At 47.9% G+C, this 22,550-nt stretch overlaps 1 protein-coding gene across 3 annotated transcripts in view; it reads left to right on the top strand.

Moving 5' to 3' along the window:
- The window catches only part of LOC144768144 (pleckstrin homology domain-containing family G member 6-like), a 191,000-nt gene extending 169,620 nt beyond the window's left edge, over positions 1–21,380 (top strand). For 2 of the 3 annotated variants that reach the window (XM_078651579.1, XM_078651580.1), the window contains exons 14-16: positions 10,373–10,527; positions 13,138–14,409; positions 17,667–21,380. In XM_078651579.1, coding sequence (XP_078507705.1) covers positions 10,373–10,527; positions 13,138–14,409; positions 17,667–17,676 — 1,437 coding nt within the window. In that variant the 3' untranslated portion in view covers positions 17,677–21,380. The remainder of the gene's footprint in view (positions 1–10,372; positions 10,528–13,137; positions 14,410–17,666) is intronic. The other variant, XR_013598486.1, reaches the window with a different exon arrangement.
- Positions 21,381–22,550: the final 1,170 nt, after the last annotated feature.

Raw genomic sequence — 22,550 nt, 5'->3', positions numbered from 1 at the left:
TAGTCCAGGATACAACTGGCTTGGTCATCCAGAGCAACACTTGATATAGGACTTCTTGCCTTTGATGTCCGGAGTCCTCGCAGGCGGAGGTCTTAGCATCTGGGGGTCGGTTGTTGTGGGTTCCGCCTCGGCGGCTTCTTTCATCCTTTCAAGGTGGGTCTGGAGGGATCCCAGACACTCAGCAGGCCTGGAGCCAGCCCTCGGGGAGGCCGGATGGGTGATCGAAACTCATCTCTCAAGGGGAGGTGGGAGGTGTGATCGAGCTACTCCTCCCTCTCTCGCTCACAGGGAGCGCTCTACCCCCTGGCCGGGTACGGCGCCGAAGGCCGAGGTCGGGCTGGGGCCGGGGCGGCCATCTTAGGTGCAGGGACATGGGCATCGGCCTCGGGTACCAGGGAAAATGGAGGGAGAGGACGGGGAAGCCCAGTGTCGGGGGGGTGTGGGTCATGAAGGGATTGGTCGGGGGAATCAGGGCCATGGGGAGCTGCACGGGTTAGGAGGGATCACTACGGTTAATGAGGACCACGCCACGAGGCCGGGTCCAACACGTGTCCCCCCCCCCCAGCTGAAGGTCGGGGAGAACTACCCATCCTCTTGGGGGTTCTCTTCGCTGAGACGGAAGAACCGGGAGAGGTCGTCAGCGTTGGCGTGGTCGGTACCAGGGCGATGCTCTACTGTGAAATCCATCCCCTGGAGGGAAATTGACCATCGCAGCAGTTTGGGGTTTTCTCCTCTCATCTGCATGAGCCACCTCAAGGGTCGATGGTCTGTTTGGACTCGGAAGTGGGTTCTGAACAGGTAGGGTCCGAGTTTCTTTAGGGCCCAGACTACGGCGAACGCTTCTCGTTCGATAGTGCGCCATCTCTGTTCTCGAGGCAGTAACCTTCTGCTGATGAAGGCTACGGGTTGATCTATGCCTTCCCCATTGTGCTGGGACAGTACGGCTCCGATGCCATGCTCGGAGGCGTCCGTCTGGATCACAAACTCCTTGGAGTGGTCCGGGGCTTGAAGCACAGGGGCAGTACACATGGCGGTCTTCAAGGCGTCGAAAGCCTTTTGACAGGAGGGGGTCCACTGCACGTGCTTGGGCTGCTTTTTGGACGCCAGCTCTGTGAGGGGACCTACTATGCTGCCGTAATTCTTTATAAACCTCCGGTAGTAGCTGGTGAGGCCCAGGAAGGCTCGGACCTTGGTTTGGGTGGTGGGTGGTTCCCAGGCCAGGATGGCATCAATCTTCGGCTGGAGAGGGGCGACCTGCCCGCTTCCAACCTGATGGCCTAGGTTGGTCACTGACCCCTGCCCGATCTGGCACTTGCTGGCTTTCACCGTCAAGCCTGCCTGGCGCAGGGCTAGCAACACCCTCCAGAGGTGCCGGAGGTGCTCGTCTCATTGTGAACTGAACACCGCGATATCGTCCAGATATGCGGCACTGAACTCTTCCAGCCCGGCCAGGACTCGGTTCACCAGTCTCTGAAAGGTGGCCAGGGCGTTTTTCATCCCGAACGGCATCACTCGAAAGCGATAGTGCCCGTCCGGGGTGGAGAAGGCGGACCGCTCCTTGGCTCCCTCTGTGAGCGCAATTTGCCAGTAGCCGCAGGTCAGATCGAAGGTACTCAGGTAGCGAGCAGACCCCAGGCGGTCGATGAGCTCATCCGCGCGGGGAATGGGGTGGGCGTCTGCTCGGGTGACGGCGTTGAGCCCCCGGTAGTCCACACAAAACCGAAGTTCGGGGACAGACCCAGGGGCCGCGGCTTTTGGGACCAGTACCACTGAGCTGGCCCAGGGACTGTCGGAGGGCTCGACCACTCCTAGGGCGAGCATTTTCGAGACTTCGGCCTGGATGCAGGTCCGGACTCGGTCAGGCACTCGGTAGGCTCGGTGTCGTACCGGCGGGCTGTCTCCGGTGTCCACGTCGTGGACACACCAGTCGGTGATTTTGGGGACCAAGGAAAACAAATCAGGGAACTGCCCCAAGAGTTGGCGGCAGTCCTCACGCTGCTGAGGAGTGAGGGAGGAAGAGAGGCTCACTCCGTCTACGGAGCCGTCCTTCTCGTTGGCACACAGGAGGTCAGGGAGAGGCTCCGTTTCCTCTTCCGCTCCGTCGACGGTGGCCAAGAGCAAGCTCAACTCCGTCCGCACGAAGTGAGGCTTGAGGCAGTTCACGTGGAGGACCCGAAGGGGGTTCCGCGGGGACTGGACGTCCACCAAGTAGGTCACTTGGCTTTTCCTTTCCACGACCTTAAAGGGGCCGGTCCATTTGTCTTGGAGGGCGCAGGGTTTCACCGGGGACATCATCCAGACCTGCTGGCCCGGTTGAAACTCGACCAGAGTGGCATTCTGGTCATACCAGCGCTTCATCTCCTCCTGACTTGCTTCGAGGTTGGCTTCGGCCAGCGCTCGGAATTTCCGTGTCTGGTTTCTGAGGGTGAGAATGTAGCGGAACACATCTGGAGGTGGTTCTCGGGGGCCGTCTCCCATCCCTCCTTGACCAAGCTGAGGGGCCCCCGGATGGGGTGCCCGTACAACAGCTCGAACGGGCTGAACCCCAGGGACTTCTGGGGGACCTCCCGGTAGGCGAAGAAGAGGCAGGGGAGGAGGACGTCCCACTTGCGCCGGAGGGGCTCTTCTAGGCCCATGATCATCCCCTTCAGTGTCCGGTTAAACCGCTCCACTAGGCCATTTCCTTGGGGATGATACGGGGTGGTGAATTTGTAGGACACTCCACATTGTTGCCACAGGGACATCATGTATTTGGAGATAAAGTTTGTGCCGCGGTCGCTCACGACCTCGCGGGGAAATCCCACTCGGGAGAAGATCCCCATTAACGCTCGGCCCACCACGGGGGCCGTTATGGTGTGGAGGGGGATGGCCTCGGGGTATCGGGTGGCGTGATCCACCAGGACTAGGATGAATCGGTGACCTTGGGAGGTTCTAGGGTCCAGGGGCCCTACTATGTCGATCCCTACCCGCTCAAAGGGGGTACTGACGACGGGGAAGGGTTGGAGGCGAGCCTTGCGCGTTCCTCCACTTTTCCCACTAGACTGGCACATGAGACAAGACTTACAGTGGGCTTCTACGTTCGCTCGCATCTTGGGCCAATAGAAGTGCGTAACTAGGCGGTCATAGGTCTTGTCCTGCCCAAGTGTCCCGCCAGGGGTACATCGTGGGCCAGGCCCAGGAGGAAGTCTCGGAAGCGTAGGGGTACCACCAGCACTCGGGCTGACCCTAGCTCAGCAGACTTCTGTTCACTGTACAGGAGGTCATTCTCCCAATACATGGAATGGGTTCAAGTTTGGTCGCCCGCAGCTTGGGCCGCGGCCTGTTGCCGGGGTCCGACCAGGGATGGGCAAGTGGCTTGCTCCCGGCAGAACTTCTCTCGGGAGGGGCCCCCCTTGTGACGCCACTGCGCCAACTCGGGCAGATTATCTATTTCCGGGATCTGTGCGGGCTCGGGATGCAAGGGTTCATTTTCGGTGATGGGCTCTCCTCCTGGGGAGAGGCCGGTGGGCTCAGTTCGGTCGTCCCTATCCTCTTCTACAGGGCTGTGGCTGGAAGGCTCGGCGTCGACTGCCCCGAGGGGGGGTTGTCGGGCGGACATGGATCGGGTGGTGGCGCACACCCACTCGGGTAGGCCCATCATGCCCAGGTGGGTCTTGCGCTCCACCTGTCTCCACAGGGAACTTTCTAGGTCGTTGCCCAGGAGACAGTCTACAGGTTGGGAGGTTCGGAGAGCGACTCTTAACTTTCCTATCACCCCTCCCCATTCGAACGGTACTAGGGCCATTCTACAAACACTCTCGGTGTTGTCAGCGGACAGCACGGGGCACAGGACATTCGGAAGGATCTGATCCTCTCTGACTAGGTGGCTGAGGATACCGGTGATACTCGCCCCAGTGTCGCGAAGAGCCTCCACTCGGTGGCCGTTCACCGTCACCAGTTGCCGGTATTTCTTGGTATTATCCGGTAGGGGGGCCCCGGGATCATCTCTTGGTATCCTAGGGAGACTAGGGCCATGGCAGCGAGTTCCCACTCTTCAGTGTCCTCCATCTCCTCCCCTAGGGCTACGTTGGCTACCTGTCGGGCTGGGGGAGCTGTCGTGGAGGGTTTCGGGCTCAGGGGACACTGGGGGTCACTGGCGTAGTGCCCTGGCTTTAGGCAACGGAAACAGGAAATTGTGACCCGGTGCCCACGGTTACCTGGGGGAGCGGGGTTGGCTGGCGGGGGTGCGGGTAAGGTCTGGGGTTGGCTTCGGGAGGGGCTACGCTGGGGTCCTGACTGGGAATCCCTTTGCCTTCCTTGGTTCCCTCCTCCCCTCTGGCGGGGAGATCCCGGACTGCTTCTATGGTAGTCTCCTACGGGGCCCCGGGGGACCCGGGTGTTCACCCAGCGATCGGCCTCCACTGCCAGCTTCCTTGGGTCTGCCAGCTTGCTGTCCAGCAAATGCTGGAGAAGGTCCACAAAACAGTTCGCGGACAAGTGTTCCCATGCAATGAGGTCGATGAGTCCTTCAAAGGTGGTAACTTTGCTGCCCTTGATCCACCCCTCTAATGCTCGACTATAGAAGTTCACGTACTCCACCCACGTGGTGCCGGGAATCTTCTTGCACTCTCGGAACCGCTGGCGATACATCTCGGGGGAGAGTCCGTACCTCGTGAGGAGGGCTTCTTTCATGTGGCTGTAGGAGGTCTGCACTGAGGACGGCAGATCGAGCAGGGTGTCTCTCCCCTCACTCAGGAATCGACCCCACAACCCAGCTCCCCAATCCTTCTGCGGAACTCGGTGGGAGGTCATGGCGACTTCGTAGGCCTTGAATCATTGCTGGATATCATTGTTCTTATAGTATTCTCTCACCACATCCTTGGGGATGTGGACTTTCGGTTCTACCGGGGAAACGGCTTCTCGGTTCCCCGGGGGTCGGTTTTCTTCGCTCCGGGCCTTTAGCTCGATCTCCTTCAGGCCGCGTTTGTGCTCCAGCTGGAGTCTCTTGTCTTCGTGCTCCCGTTGGAGCTTCTTCTCCTCCAACTCTTCTTGCACTCGTAGCTGTTCTACCGCTAGCTTCTTCTCCGCTAGCTTCAACTCGCACTCAATCTTAGGTTTTGCCAGTTCAAGTTCATGATTTCGGTTTCTTTCTCTGTCCACGAGCTCTTCTGGGGAGAGGCCCCCATCTGGTGCGCTGCTCTGCACCAGAGCGCTGCTGCCCACCCTTGGGCTGGGGTCGGGTTCGGTCGACTGCTCTGCTCCTCCTCCTCGGACTCGACCCAAGCTTGTAAGGCGTTCTGCATAGCTTCCTTCGTATTCAGGCCTGTGGTAGCGATGCCTCGTGCTTTGCAAAATTCTTTCAGTTCTTTGTGCGTGTACTCTTCCAGCCGTTCCGCACGGAACGGGGTACTCACGTCGGCTTCCGTGGAACTCTTGGTGTTCTTTTCCGTCATCTTTGTTTGGTAGTACGTCAGCCGCTTTCTGTACGATCTCTAGATTATGGGCTTGGATCCCGTCGCTAGCCACCAATGTTAGAGGGGCGATCCCAGGGGAGGGCAGACTCGCACCTGACCACCCTGTGACCCACCTCTCCTAGGAACACCGCCGAGTAATGGCGGGAGATCCTCAGGGGGAGGACCTCGAATCTAAGATCGTACGCGCTGTGCTAGTACCACTCGACAAAGGGACACCACACCGGGGTATTAAGAGAACGTATTCTTTATCTTTAAGCAAGAATGGATCTTTATGATCCACAGATTCTTATGTACAGGCGAGCAAGGTCTCAAAGAGTCTCGGTAGGGGTAGGGTAGCGGGACAGTCTCAAGGTTCAAAGTCACTTGCGGGTGTGTATCCGGCGCACAGCTCTCAATCCTCGAGTCGGGGGATACGGGGTGATCTTGGGTCCAGCCGGACCGGGATAGTCTCTGAGCCACGATCGGATCAGCAGGGCTCGAGTAAGGATGTGGTAGTTCTTACGGTCTGTAGGGAGCCGCGATCGAATCAGCAGGGCTCAGGAGTTTCTCAAGGTTGATGGGGAGCCGCGACAGCGTCAGCAGGGCTCAGGTGGTCTCGGGCAGAAGTCCTTCTCTGCCAGGCAGGAGCTGCGACAGCGTCAGCAGGGCTCAGGTAGTTCTTCAGGTTGCGGAAGAGCTGCGACAGCGTCAGCAGGGCTCAGGTGGTCGTCGAGTAGAAGTCCTTCTCTGCTCGGTAGGAGCCGCGACGAGGTCAGCAGGGCTCACGTAGTCCAGGATACAACTGGCTTGGTCATCCAGAGCAACACTTCATATAGGACTTCTCGCCTTTGATGTCCAGAGTCCTCGCAGGCGGAGGTCTTAGCACCTGGGGGTCGGTTGTTGTGGGTTCCGCCTCGGCGGCTCCTTTCATCCTTTCAAGGTGGGTCTGGAGGGATCCCAGACACTCAGCAGGCCTGGAGCCAGCCCTCGGGGAGGTGGAAGGTGTGATCGAGCTACTCCTCCCTCTCTCGCTCACAGGGATCGCTCTACCCCCTGGCCGGGTATGGCACCGAAGGCCGAGGTCGGGCTGGGGCCGGGGCGGCCATCTTAGGTGCAGGGACATGGGCATCGGCCTCGGGTACCAGGGAAAATGGAGGGAGAGGACGGGGAAGCCCAGTGTCGGGGGGTGTGGGTCATGAAGGTAATGGTCGGGGGAATCGGGGCCAAGGGGAGCTGCACGGGTCAGGAGGGATCACTACGGGCCAATGAGGACCACGCCACGAGGCCGGGTCCAACAATTGAATATATTTAGACCTATTCTGTGAATAACTAAAACAAAAATTAAACAACGTTTGGCCCCTGATGCATTCAATATTGTCATTAAGCGCCTCCGGTTTATGTAAAATAAATCTGTCCTCAAATAAATCTGTCCTCAAACCTCTGGTATCGATGACCAAGGTTCATTTGAAATCTCTGTTCCCCTTCCAGTCTATCCGAATGCTCCCCACATCTAGCTGCAATTAACAAATGTCCCTGTCTCCTTCCACCCTATATACCTTTTGTTCTTTAGATCACATCATGGGATCCTCATTCACCACTCTTCTGTTCATGATGCAGTATGAATGAAACAGTATATATCTCTTTCATCATTTAAGCCACGTTGTTGTGATGTTTCAAAGTATTTTATCCAAACCTTTTCGCTCTTTGAACTAATATGTGGCCTCGATCTCCACCCACTTCAAGTCATTGGATGAATTATAACAAATACACTTTAAATAGGCTAAAGAATAGTAACTAAAGAATTGCTGGTGGAAAACAACAAACAAAATAACTCCTATTGAACTTGTGGCAGTGAAAGGACATGCAGAGGTCTGATCCCCATGGCTGCTGTGACAAGAGCCGGACCTTCACACACTTTGTTGTATATTGTAAGAGACTTGACAACGTCTTACTTTTACCTATGTTGGAGCATCGTTTTCTGTAACTTTCTGAACCAATACTTTACCTCTGGTTCACTATAGAAATCGAAGATTGGAAAAGGCAAATTAAGTGGCACAAACCTTTCTGTTTTGCCATTTTAACACACACTGCTGAGGGTACCAAACACCATTAAAAAATGCAAAGTTTTCTCAGGAAAAAAAATCACCAGATCGTACTGAAGATGGTATTCAGTAACATAAAATGATTTTGGTTTGTAGGGAAGTTCAGAAACAATACATTCGTTCTAACTCCAAGGATAAATAATTTGTATCACTTGGACGTGTGTCTGCTATTGGTGCACTCAGCTGAAAAAAAGTCTACATGTAAACACTTCTTGCAAAAAAAGATGGCATCTTTTATTTTGCATTTAATAAAAAATCATTCAAATGATTTTCCATTGAAGTTTATTTTATGGCCGCATCTGAGCCCTTGAAATGTATGTCCACACCTGAGCCCTGAAGGACCTTTCTAAAACGAATGAGCTCTTCAGAGCAGTATTGTACATTATATAAATGCATGTATTTCTCTCAATAGGCGGTACTGTACGATGCAAGACATCATTCAGTAGAATGAACATTTCCAATTTGTGTACTCCAAGTGCCCTTTTCAAGCAATTGCTGCTCTGACAACAGTATCTCTAGTTAGCATTAATATTCAGAAAATAGAAACAAAAAATGTTCATGACAAAGGAGGAATCGTTTTTTCACTGTTTGAATGACCTTTACGTATATAAGTATTTCCTCAAAACACAGTCAAAAGACCAGTCTGTCAACTAGAAACAGTAAATACTGTTTAGACAAAGTTTCAGTGCTTTAGTACCTGTTTACTACCTGAAATCATAAGTCGGCAACTAAAAGGTGAGAGGATAACATAGAAGTATCTGCCACCGTGAGGCACCATAAGAGCAGTATTTATTTTAATAACACTTGCTCTAATCTGAGCTTGAAACAATGCTTCTGCTGAAATCTGCAAATTCTGGTTCACTGGAGAGAAGTACCTGTCCAGTGTGATAAATCTGTAATTATCAGTTTCCCTAGCAACAAGTTAAATAAAAAGTCAGAGAAAGAATTGCAGACAGTGGAACCTCTTATATGACAGCACCTAACCCAGATTGTATACTCTATTAATAAGTACCCACTATTTCGGGTGGGAGTGGTGTGCACACTGTATAGTACCCACCGCCACACTACTAGTTCCCAAATGGGAAACAGTCAAATTTCAACCAAAGCAAAGGTGCACCACCCTAAGGTTCTAATGTTAGGTACAAATCAAATGTCCATATTCAACACGAAACATCAAAGAATTGTTGAATATGGACATTTGATTTGTACTTAACATTAGAACCTTAGGGTGGTGCACCTTTGCTTTGGTTGAAATTTAAATAAAAAGTCGTTCACGTATATATGACCCAATACCTGGCAAAGGCCGAAATGCCGACGGTGAATGACTAGTGGTAAAAAAGACAAAGCTAACTGCTGGTAAAGTCGCTTTAGCGATGGACACAGCTCATCTGGTGTGGCCGCTATAAATGAAAATGCTCTACTCTAGATACAGCCTCCTAGACACGGATACAATACAACCGCCACTTGGGTGGCTCGATCACCCACGCTTTCATGGGCTCTATCTTCTGTGGGCCTATGGATTGGTGTATTCATTTCACAGTAGGCCCCATTTGACATCATATTGCACACCTGGTGCCTTTATCGTTTCATCGCTTTGACCTCCATGGAGCTTGGCCACCACTCTTGGGTATCTTTCCATGTGAGCTTCATCGCTTACTAGACTTCGAACTTCAGCTCATGATAGGTTACATTGCTTGCAGTGAGTTTCATCACTTGTAACTCCTAAGGGTTACTCGCTTCTACATCATCACTCAAATAAGGAGGGGAGAGAGGTTCTGCTCCTTTTCCATCCTCCCTGTCATGCACACACTATAACCACAAAACCGGAGGTGGGTGTCCAAAAAACCACCCCTCTCTTAGAAAACGTGTGGTTGTTTTAAAATTGCCCTCACCCACTAAGTAGTGGCATGCTTCATCATAGGGCTGCTACAACATCCCTGCACAGACCAACGCCTGGGATGGAGCAAAGGGAAGGGGAAGACCAAACAAACATAAATGTGCTGGGATCCATGCAGTAAGTTGCATTTAAATGGGCAGTGATTATGTGAGTGTAAAACTAACTCAGAGATACCCTTCCCAATTTGTATTCATGGGTTCCCTGGATAGGATTAAAAATTAAAAAACGGAGATGGTCTAGGGGGATAGTTAGGACCCCTTTTCTCTCCTATACTACTTCTTTGCTGACATGTTTCGGCCTCTACTGACACCCATAAAGGGTTATTTGGCCTTCCTCAGGACTAGCAATCCCATTTTGAGCAAATCCCTTTGTCTGGTCAAACTCCAAATGTACAAGGAGATATGTGTGTTTGACAAAAAAGTATTTCTAATCTATATACAATGACCTTGCTTGTTACTTTCTGTTTTCAAGTTTTATCGATAAAATTGCTCAACCTGGAGTGCAAGCGGGAGCATCCCCCTGTAGTCACACTTTCATCAGGGGTTGGATGCCATTCAAGAGTGCCTTTTGCTGCCCCATTATTCACTTCTACTTCATCAAATTCTATTGCCATGGTCGCCAATGGGCTTTATCACCTTTGGTACACAGGGAGCTCGGTCATTGATGACCGACTATGGGCTCAAGTACCTGCTGCTTGTGATGGGCTCTGACATCTTCATCTGTGACACATCTCAGAAGGGCTCCATCCGCATTGGCTCTTTTGATTTTGGTCTCCAATAGTGGCTTAGACACTCGTGACTGTGTATTGGCTTTATTGCGCATGACCCCCTATAAGCTCCCTCATCACCAGTAGCCCCATATGGTAGCCCACGCTGGGTTTCCACCACCACCATGAAATTTCCAGTTTACACTCATCTTGCTGTCCTTCTCTCCTTTCTCAGGAGTCCCTCAAGGCACTGAAAGCTGAAGAGATTCGTCGCCAGGAGCAGGAGCGCCGGACCCTCTTCCTATCCAGTGACTTTCAGAACGACCTTGCGACCTTGGACAACAGTAGCCTCTCCCGGTGGAGCGATGACACGGCGCAAGATGCCAGGAGGTAGTTTCAAAGTACATTCCCTCTTTAAGCTAGGCACAACCCCTCAAAACCCTGCCAAAACTGTTCATAATTTACATAGGCAGCTTTGTACATAAAATGCTTCCTTTAAAATTGACTGTCAAAGGTCACCATAGAGCTGGTGTTCCCTTCCCATAAAGGAGGTTGCCCTATATTCAGTGGGGAAGTATAGGGAACTGTAGTTTAGGTGCTTCCTATCACCGGAGTACAAAGTCTGTCGGACTGAGTTCAGTGAGTGATTCAGTTATTGCGAACTTCATTCATATTTTGGCTCTTGTGCGCGCTGCCATGTGTCTGTGGCAGCCAAGCGCTTTGTACCCACCAACTGGTAGGGTATGTGGGCAGCATTTTATTTTTTCCTAAGAGCCCCTCTATATTTATTTTTGGATAGCAAAGCTTAATGTTCCTGACAAACTGGGGAATTTCTCCTACACCTGGGTATATTTTTAGGGTTTTTTTTTCTTCCCAGTTGTGAATCAGAGGAAAAGGGATGACATGGCCTCGAAGGCCTGCCCTATAGGGGATGCTACTTTCATCACCATGTGAGTTGGCAGGGTATTTCCATCGGTGGAGCCAGCTGTGGTGAGTCATTGAAAAGACTGTGCTTCTGGGTGAACCGCACATCAGTCGGTTTTCAAAGGAAGTCCTGTTACCACTGAAGTCTAAATGAAACCATACATCAGCAGCTGGAGTGGGTTAGGTCCGGCTGGGGTTTACTATGCAATATGTTCTGCAGTGACTAAAAGTTAGCTTCAGTGAGTGTAGGGAACGTGCAATTCCAAATTTGTTAAAGGGCTTGGAAGGATGAAACTGTAGTAAAGAATTGGGGCGCTGGGTTGAGTGTGTTGGTGGATTAAGATATTGTAGTTCTTAAATCAGTGAACTGAGTAAAATGTGGTGAGATTAATTGTTATCTAAGCTTTATCGAATGAGCACAAAATATAAGACTCTGGTCTTATGTGTCGTATATGTAGAATATAGATATGTATATATTATAAGTTAGACAGTGGGCGATAGTGACTTTTTAGTCATTGTTCGTTCCGTTTCCATTTTAAAAGAAATTTTTGTTAAAAACTTTGGCACTTTTCGAATCTCCACGAGAGTTGAAATAAAAAAGGCCAACCGATTTGGGTTCAGCGTGTTCAGTTTCATGCAAATTTATCACGATGTAAGGGGTCAAAAAAATGGCTTTTCCCATTTTGATTCTTTGTAGTTGTGTACAGAACAAACACAGCTGAATGAGATGACACCAAACGTGGTGTGAAAGTAGAACTTTACTCAAGGAAGTGCCTTTGCCTCATTTGGTGTAAATGCATTTAATGGGGACTTTTTAGGAAATTAAAGTTTACAAAATGTTTTATGGTGGGATTGAAAGGGTTCAAAAAATAGCGATATCATATCTGGACCATTATTCTGCCGTTGGTCCGTGAATCCGGGTTCACAGACCATCTGCTAACTAAATTACAAAAACATTTAATCTGATTGGATGATCATGCATTTTTCTCATCATGCATTTCGGCTCTGTGGACCAAACGATCAATGGAGCCAAAGTATCTGATTGGCTGGCAGCAAATCAGAAAATTATGTTGTAGCGGCCATTACAGGACATGCGGGTTGGTCCCTCTGCCCTGGGGAAACTAATATACAAAAGTCTTAAGGGAATAGGGACAGCATCCCTGACCCCCCGCAGCCCCTTAGAGCTCAGGTGGGGGGGAAGAAAGAGGGCAAGGGGATTCCACCCAGACAAAACTAAATAAATATAGATTTTACTATGAGTTTTGTGGGCCCCATCATAAGTTTTGGGGACCCTAGAAAGGCCCTGAGGTTCGCAAACCCATGATAATCGATCTCAGACCCTTCATGGACCTCCCGCAGTGTTCTTAGTTCCGCAACTGAGAAGTGAAACACTTTGAGAACTCGTGGCGGGGTCTGTAAACCTGTAAAAATTTAAATATTAATTAAAAACTAAATTAATTAAAACAAATAAGAGACCAAACCCCCTTTGTCAGGAAAAGGCCATGATGCGCAGGCGCAGTGGGTACAGAGCTTGCCCATTGGCCGGGCCCTGCAGCTATCTCCTATGGCTCCTGTTTGCGGGCGGTGTGTGGGCTGAGTACAGGGAACCGCTAATGACCAGGCCCTGTGACCAACCCCCGCATTGCATTGGGTTCAGGGCATGACCAGCGATGGTTTTTTAATATATGCTTTGTAATTGCATCTATCACATCGAAGGCGAGGTCATGAGCATTGAATTTGTTGTGAGCTTTACGGTTTTTCATGACTTTTGCAGGTCCTCTGCAGCGCTGGGAGCCTCCCCAACCCATTTAGGGGGCCCACTATCCTTCAGAGGTCCCCCATTCTGCTCAAAGCCAGTAAATATCTTTCAGATGTAAGACTGAGGGGCCACTCCTCACATTTTGCAGTGGGGCTCCACCATTTTGCATGATGCCAGTGGGCTGTCGTGTGAGTGGGCATTGCATTTGTTGAGTGAGTTATGGTTTGCATGGCTGTTGTGTGAGTGAGTGTAATAATTGGACGTCCTCTCTTGAGCCTGAACTTATTTCTCTTCTGTTATACACCTTCCCTCTGCAGTCAGTCTGAGTTTCCAATTGCCATTCCACGCCTGATAATCACAGAGGATGACCAGACCATGAAAAGTCGAGTGAAAACTGGTGGGACCAGCTCATCGAGGACAGCGGACGCTAGCAGCAGTGCGGACGAGCACTCTGAGGTCTCAGACCCTGGTTATGGGACACTTCCCCCGCCCATGGGATCCTTGCGGCCAGATGATATGGAGGTTAACACATCCACTGACGTTGTCCTCAGAGAGCAGAAAAGGCATCAGTCACTGCCTAGCGAGGACCAAAGGATGACTGTATCCACTTCAGACCTGAGACACCGGCATCTCTCTGAACCATTTGATCTCATTGAGACCAGTACGGCATCTAGTGGGAAGTCTCCAAAACCCAATCGGGAATTACGGAGAAGCATGCCGCTGCTTTCCCACATAGAGCAGTCTACTTTGCCCAAGACATCATTAAAGGTTCATGTGACCAGGTTACGGCCGCTCCCAAAGTATACTCTTTCCACACCCAGACCCTTCCTGAAGGCGCCAGAGGCCTACCGCCAGTCTGATCCAGAAGAGGAGAGTTCCGACTCCAGCTTCACAGCTCGGCCACTCACCAGAGCCATGCGGGGACCAAGCCTGGTGATGGAGACCCTTCGGCGTGCCAAGCACCGTGAGACCAATTGGCGCCACTCATTGACGGACTCTGTTGAACTCTACAGTGACAGTCAGTCGGATCTGTCCGATGCAGAAGAACTGGAGGTAGAGTCTGGCAGTCCCAGAGTAGAGTTCAACCAGGATGGGCGGGACAAAGTAATTCCCAGGGAGAAAGACCTCTCCAGACTCTCCCTGCAGGAGCAGGAAGGGGAGCAGAATGGACACCCCAGAACTGTTGAAATAGAGTTGACCGAGGACCTTTCCAACCCTAGTGACTCAATACAGACAAGTGAGCTTCTTCAAGTAGAGGATGATTTGGTCTCAGCGGATGAAGAAGATCCCACACCCAATGGTGCAGCATTTAAATTTGAGAGATCAGACAGTCAAGACTTTCAAGATGACTTAGACACCACAGAGGCTGGAGAAGTGGAGGATCCAGTAACTCCCTGGCTTCTAAGTCCCAATGAGTTCCTGTCAGACTCCGGGATGCTAAATCTCTCCCACATGGTCATGGAACCCTTGCTGACAGAGGACATCTTTTTAGACATTGTACGAGATGCCAGTCACCAGCGTCGCCGAATGACCAAGGCAGAACTTCGACGGATCCGCAGCATCAAGATCGATAGTACAACTTCTGTCTCGTAAGTGCCCTGGAAATCTTGGGGGAGGGAGGAGGAAAATGAGGGAGAACCTGTGACCAAATGAGCTCAAAAAGTTCAAGCAATAGGAATGGGTGGGCTAAGTGAAAACTAACTTATCAGATTTAGTAAGAAGGAAAGAAATGTGAGGTGACAGAATACAATTTAAGAAAGTTTCACTGCCAATCATAGCCTCCAAAAGTCTCTTGTGGAAATTTCCATTATGCATTTCATATATAGTAGCAAAATGCTACGAAACGTATGTCTTATAGCAACGGTAAGGAAGTACCTTTAGTTACTTCTAAGCACTATAGTGTAATGCCAAATTACTTACGCGGCAGGGCCTGTGAGATTGGGTCCAGTCAGGTAGAAGAGGAACCGATGAGCAACAGGTTTCAATTGCGACTCCAATTAAATAGCCAAATCAAAATTTAATACAGCCAATTCAGATGTCTTCAAATCAATTTTATTGCCCTAAACATGTTGAGTTCTGGTATAATGCTACATGGTAGAAGGGGACACAGGGAGTCATACTGTGGCTGTGGGAGTCGCTGGTGCTTTTAGCCGAGGTCTTCTTGAAAGTTGGTCTTTAGTTCCTGACACAGAGTAGTGGTAATGTTTGTAGCAAGACCATCTTCCAAAAGATTTTGAAGAGTCCTGTTCCATTGCAAAAGGAGTGGAAAAGATGAGGCCTGAAAAAAAGGTAGTTATGGAAAGGGAGCATTGAACTTCAGTCACCAAAATACATGTGGTAGTTTAAATGATAAAGCGCCCGAGAGTCCGCAGCAAACACATAGGTAATCCAGAAGGAAACACCTTTGACGAAAGTGTGAGTAGAAGGGTTTCCCCCATGAACACTTCCATGGAGCCCTTCACTTGTTAAAGTTGGGGACCATCAAAATTCCGCTACTCATCGGCTATTGCCCGATAGACCTGTACTAATGGGTATAGTGTGGTTGTCTCCTGATGGATGCATTAACACTGTTATAGAGAGGAGTTAGGAAAATACGGGATCTGGGTCTTGACGAAAGCGGAGACCCTATGTAGGGCCATTATATAGGGTGAAACATGTCGATCCACTCTGATGCAGAGGTAATAGGCAGTCCCGTGCATTTCCATAGTTTTAATCATTCCATTGATCCAACCTGAAGAAATGGAAATTCTTGGGTTTAGGACATAGGGATTTTCATATCCTCTAGTTTGAGGAGCATAAAGATGCAATGACCAAACGGCCTGCTAATCTGCTAGGAGAAGGTGGTGGCTCTGGGTGTACAATAGTGATTAGGACCTTTAGATAGTGTGCAAGCAGGTCCGTTGGTGAATGAACAGCTGAAGTCATGATTTGTAGCCAGTGGCGAGTTTGTCGGCTGTAGTGAAAAGGGATGTCATTACATATGGTGGCTGGTAAATGGTTTTCTGATGTAATTTCTGAAATAATGGAAGGAGTCTGGATAGCAATTAAGAGATGTAAACCTTGAAACCCCATTAATCCTCAATACCCATGTAAGAATTAATTTTACTGAAGAGGGAATGTCCCTCAGGAACACATCACCTCAGTGTAGTGTTTTGTTTTTAACACAGTTATTACTATTACAATTATTAACATCCCTTCTTAACATCAGGGATGTTAAGAAGGAATTGGCCTCTTCATTGAGTTGCAAGGTTGTCTCCAAGCTAGTTCAAGACGTTTAGCATTCGTTCTACTGTACATTGTTTAGGACTTTTGTAGAATTCCTTTTTATAGAAGCACAGTAGGACTGGCCAACAATAGTTAAGGAAACTCACTGCAATGCTTAGAAACATGAGTTAGAGTAATTAGCATTTAAATGGACTTTCCTCACACTTGATGTAGTCATATAGGATCTTCTGGTGCGAACCAACTAATGATAGTATCAGGCCCTTCTTCCGGGTCCGAAAAAGATCTTGGAAAATTGAGCAGAGTTTCCAGCCAAATATGAATAGTCGCCCTTTCTTTCTTTCCTAATCTCTACAAATCCTTATGTGCACTCTCAAGGAAAACAGGTTGAGCTGCACTATTTTCAGATCATAAATTCTGGCAATCCTGCCAGACAGGAATTTGTTTGTCATCTTACTGTGAGCCGCAAGGAGGAGAGTATGGACTAAGGATGTTCTGGCCCAGCCTGACCCCGGCTCAAATTAATGGGACACACTTGGGCTGACAGGAGGATGATCCATTTCAAATTAAGATATGGAGCATAATATAAAAAGGGGGAGAGAAGAATTACTTGATATGAGGCCAAGGACATCGTAAGGATTTTGAGGGTGCTGAGACAAATGGATTCTGGGGGTCCTGGGACAAACGTATTTTCGGGGCCCCTGTTCGGAACAGTTTTGAATTTATGATCCAGCTTCAACTCTTTCATGCCATCTTTGGCCAGGGCACTGACCGTGCACATGCACACTGGTCCATATTCTAAATGTGTTTTCAATCTAATATTTAGGGATAGTGACCTAGGTTTTCAATAGTGTGCAGCAGCAACTCACTAATATTACTGCAAATAATCTCTGTGATATATGAACATGTGAGGTCCTGTTTTGATCTAAAAGAAACCTTTTTATAGATGTTGTGTGAAACAAACACAACATTTCTCTGCAAAATGTCTTTTATAGACTCTCACACATCCACCACTTTAAGAATAAAGTAAAGGAAATTGATATTTGAAACAATCTGCTTAAAAATTATTGAAGGTCATCAGGACAAGACTCTCTGCAGAACAGAGCTGGCTCCATCTGGGAGCCCCCTGAACTGTTGGGGCCCTGGGCCAGAGCCCACTTTGGCCATGCCTTAAAACGTCTCTGTATTAGGCTAATTGTGTGATTACAGTGCCTTAAAGTGAACAATCAGTAGGAAAGAAAAGACTGTGAGATGTAGGACAGAGATGCCACCACCATCTGAGAAACTCTGTGAGGACAGTGCATACCCAGACTGGCTTCATGTACAGAGGACAAATACAATACAAATGGCATGATGGCAGCAACCTCTGTCAGCATCTGCCTTTAGGAAGGATGCTTAGCTAGGTCCAGAAAGAGACATGAGAGACTGCAGGCTGTTGATGACTCATTGAACCAATGGTTTCCACTGGAGCTGAATTTACAAAATCTGGTTCTGCTCATTATGGATCTTTCACGTGCACCGGGGTACCACAATTCAGAATTTTACTGGGACCTTAAAAGTGAGCTATAACTGGATGATGATTTGTTACTACTATTTTTTTCTAACATGTATGTCTCTGTTGCAGGGAAGTGTAAGCGTGTTTCCAGTGTTACCTGCACAAGGAAGATGGAAGATATGAAATGTGGCTCTTAGCTCAGCCTTGAACATGCCCGCCACGTAAAGACACAAGAAGCCAAAAGTCATAACCTCATCCCCTTGGTGTGGTGTCTACACACTAGAGGTGGCAGACTTTCAGCCTCTCTGGGCATGTGGACAATAAGTATGGCAAGCTTCAGCCGCCGCTCAGGACATGTAGGCACTAACCGTGCCACAATTCCACCATCTAAGGACAAATGGACACACTAAGGACGTGCATTAAGAAATCCCAAATTCAACCCCCTGAGTACATGCAGACAGTAACCATGCCAAGCATCCACCATCTATGTTTACAAAGAGTTTGTCTATCTCAAGTTTACAACACCTGTCATCTTGTAGATGTTAACTTTATCAAGTTTAGCTCCTCTCATTTCCACACAAGAAGTTATTATCTTTGATCCAGTTGAGGTTTTCCAGCAGAAGCTTCTCCAATTCTATGCCATAGAACCTCGGCAATCGCAAGCTTCTGTCACTTGAGTCTACATTGTTGTTCACCTCTTCAGCTTACAATTGTAAGGAAGAATAGAGACTCCCTATTTTAAGCTTCTCCCATATTATATCACAGAAAAGCCTACTAGCCGAAGGTTCTGCTGTCTCCTGATATAGAGTTATTGACTCTCCCAAACTTCAAAACTTTGTGCTGTTAGAGGTTTAGTGCCAAGTTTCCAAAACCTTGGTTCATATGGCAGATCACCATCCCAAGTTTCCACCCTGGTTGCTTATATATGAGATAAAGTACTCCCGGTAGAGCATTATAAGAATGTTGCAGAACAAATGGTATATCCTGAGCAAAAGAATCAATATCATAGTCCATCAATCAAATCCAATGAGTCAGATTGTCTTCATTTCGTCTTCCTTTATTTTCCAGTTCATTAATTAATCCAGTCTTCACCAAGAGAACATACATTAGCCGCTGCCAACACGTGTTTCGTCTTGGTATGGTAACCAAAAAGACTTCTTCAGGGCTATGGCTACTCAAAGGTAACTAGAGTAGCAAGAGGTATGCCTTCGCAAATCCATGGCATTCACCAATATGATTATATATTAAAGTTTCCACGTTCCAAAGTAGTTTTCCGTTCTCATGTATGTAGAAATTAGGTAATCTCCAAAATACGAAGTTTAATCAGATATTGATGCCACAAGTGGTTCAAGTATATTCAAAACGACCCGTAATGGAGTTTGGAATCAAGCAATGTCCTCAGAGTGCAGAGAGAGACCGCTAGCTATCTGTTGTATCGGAGTAGTTCCATGACCATGTAGAGGAATGAAGCCAAAGGCTAAATTCCTTTATAAGAAACGGAACTCCGAGGTGACTTGCAATATTCTGATTATGTACGAAAGGGGGTACTTTATTCTTTATATTACATGGCAACACTGTCACTTTTCCCTCAAACCACCAAAATCCTTGGTCTTTAGCTCTTTCATATGAAAACGAGCATGGTTGCAAATATGAAGACTAAAAACAGAATATCTATTGTAAAATTAAACACATCAGAAAAGCTGTTAGATATGTGCTGCAAAAACATTGAATCAGTTTAAAACTATTTATTTTTTATAAAGGTGCAGTAGTTCGGGATGTGTAGAAACACGCAAAGATTCTAACTTTTCTATAATTACCCAAGAAGTGCAGAAACATAAACATGTTAAAGAGCTGGCTGTGGCAGCAGGCATTGTGCCGTCAGAACCGTTATAGTGTATTACAGTTGAGTTCTGATGTCTATCAATCACATTTTCTTTATTCGATTTGCAATAGCAATCATAAAAGCATAGTACAAACAATTAAAACAGTTAAAAACTCTTTAGCAAATACATGAGCTATCCAGAGGCTACAAATTCATACAGAAGCATAAAACGCCCCTTGTAAAAATCTAGTTGAATAGAAACATACATTGCCATTATCTAAGTTTCGATGTCATATCCTTATAATAGGTTACTTAGTGTTCGTAAGTCACCAATTATAAATGTATTAGAGATGGGATTTTATACAGGAATTGCAGAATCCCATACATTAAAATGAGATTTACAAGCTCAAGCTTCCCTATCTCAAGTCATGCCCTAGTTCACCATACAAAGAGCTCTTCAGGTCACACGGTGTAGTTTCACCATCTGAAGCGGTCGTCATTGGAAGTGATGACAACAAGAGCCCTTCTTCGGTTACATCGTGTGGATCACTGTCTCAAATGTTGGTCACATGAAAGCTAATGGCATCATGAGCCATTTATATTGGGTATTATGAAGACTCCTCACACCGCCTACTCCTCGTCCCCCACCCTGAACATCTCTGGCCATGTGCACTACTGACCAAAGTCCTTGTTTATTAAAGATAAACATGGCAATTTACAGAATCTTTTAATCAAACACCCCCTCTCAGGTTTCATGTAATCTAGGCAGTCATGCTATCTTTTGTCCATCTCTGGCACTGTGATACCACCTACACCAGCATCCATCACCTTAGATAATACGGACACTCAACTCTAAACCTATCGTTCGCCTCCATTTTGTGTCCTATGACCCATAAAGACTTTCAGGTACAGCATTGAATAAGTTGTGATGGGTTGCTACACTAAATCGTCTTACTCTAAAGCCATCACCTAGTCATATTAAGCTCCTGCATCTCACTAATTTGATCAAGCTTTGTGGAATCATAAACCCCAGAATAATCTGCAAGACTACCATTTTAGGGCAAGCGGCTACTATCCGTAACAAAGTCCACCATTTTTGATGTTCACCACAACACAACATACCAAACATGCACAATATATTATGCACATGGCACCTCCTGCCATGTGCAGAAAGTCCGGGTCTGTCTTGATGCTGTCTGGTGGTCTTGACCTATACCCTTTAACCTTCAGCCAGTTGGGGGTGGGGGGGGGCTTGAGGGTAGCTCCTGGTAGCAATGCTTATTTGTTGCCAGTGAGGCCCAACTGCACTCATATTTGGGGACCAGCACTTTGCTTTCCTCATCAAATATTGACTTCGAGTAAAAGTGGGAAAAACACAGCAACGGCAAAGAAGGAGGAATAGAAGAACAGGAAACCCCGGCAGGAGTGAGCTAAAGGAGCAGCAGTGGCTGGTGTTGGATCAGAGATGTCTGAGGGGAATTCACGACTATGTAGGATTGTTATTTAGATCGCCAAATTTTAATAGCGCTGCTGCTGGAGCAGAGCTTTGGGTACCGGCACAAATTAAGCACTACCTGGCACTAAGGACTGAAACTAGTCAATTGAGCAGGCCCTTCAGCTGGCCCAGTGTTCATCAACCCTGGGAGGAGCATTCATTGGCCCAGTTTTCAATCTCTTCTGGTTTCCACAGAATGATTAGGTGAGCCCTTTGTACCCTCAAGAAGGGATTACAAGCATATCCACATAACTCCTCCCAAGATGGCAAACTTCCTTGTAGAACCATGGTGGATGACCTTGCTTCCTGTGATGGGGCATCTTTGCTGAGATCACATCCTGTGTCTCTCTACACGTCAGTAGGAACTTCTTTCCATTTCTGGATCTCTTCTGGTTGGAAGATGAAGTCACCTCTCACATGCTACATGTATTCTCTGCTGTTGGAGTTTGCCTGGTATTGTGTGCACTGTGAAAACATCTAACAACCACCAACAAAAAAACGAAATATAGAACATATTATAAAACTATTTGGGTTTCTTTTTTAACTTTGTGTGTCTAGAACCTAGAGGTGTCCAGCTGTGTTGATTCCTTGGAGGGAGATAAAGGGAACATGTACCCACTGTTTGACACCCCTGCTCTTACTTGACATTAGATATACATTCTGTGCTCTCAGAGCACCATTTCCATCAATAGCCGCAGGTGCATACCAGGGGTTCTGGCTTCACCTTACACAGGAAGTCCATTCCTTGAAAGCCAGGCCAATCCGGCTTGTCCAGTTCACATTTGCTCTTGACAGATCCAGTTTTGCTGGTACTTTCTCTGTGTTGTTGTTGCCAATATCTGTCTCCAGGGCCATTTGAAGTCTTGGGCTGTTTTTCCCTTTTAGCGATTTCTAGAGGTAGGCTTTCTCAGACACTTGCTACCGTTTGTTTACAAACATTGTAACACTATGGCTGATTTTATTGATTATTTTAAGAGCCTCTCAGATATTAGCAGTTGCCCGGTTGGTTGGCTACCTATAGTTTTTGCTTTTATAGTGTACAAGGAGTTTCGTAGGCGACAATGCATCTCTCTCTCTCTCTCTCTCTCTTTCTCTCTCTCTTCCTCTCTCTTCCTCTCTCTTCCTCTCTCTTCCTCTCTCTTCCTCTCTTTTCCTCTCTTTTCCTCTCTCTCTCTCTCTCTCTCTCTCTCTCTCTCTCTCTCTCTCTCTCTCTCTCTCTTTCTCTCTCTCTTTCTCTTTCTCTTTCTCTTTCTCTCTCTCTTCCTCTCTCTTCCTCTCTCTTCCTCTCTCTTCCTCTCTCTTCCTCTCTCTTCCTCTCTCTTCCTCTCTCTTCCTCTCTCTTCCTCTCTCTTCCTCTCTCTTCCTCTCTCTTCCTCTCTCTTTCTCTCTCTTTCTCTCTCTTTCTCTCTCTTCAAGCCATCTCACAAGACTGAGAGACCTGCAATATGGCTGCTTTTGTAGTACATAAGAACAAATTAATAACAACAATAAGAAGAGGAATAGCACAAATTTGACCGCACACATGCATGGCAGTTTCTAACAGTGGGGGCAGTAGCAGTGCAAGCTTTCTTTACAACAGCAGAACAGGTTTAACACTTGTATCTGCAATGTATGCTCCCTTCAGTGAGTCAGGGCATCAACTAACAGCAACTTTAGCATCCATCACACCTACACAGTTTGTTTGGCACAGGCAGCA

This window comes from Lissotriton helveticus, chromosome 7 (assembly GCF_964261635.1).
Source record: "Lissotriton helveticus chromosome 7, aLisHel1.1, whole genome shotgun sequence".
NCBI classification, from domain to species: Eukaryota; Metazoa; Chordata; class Amphibia; order Caudata; family Salamandridae; genus Lissotriton; species Lissotriton helveticus.
The sequence above is the reverse complement of the archived record's forward strand: the minus strand, read 5'-3'. Positions and strand labels throughout refer to the sequence as shown.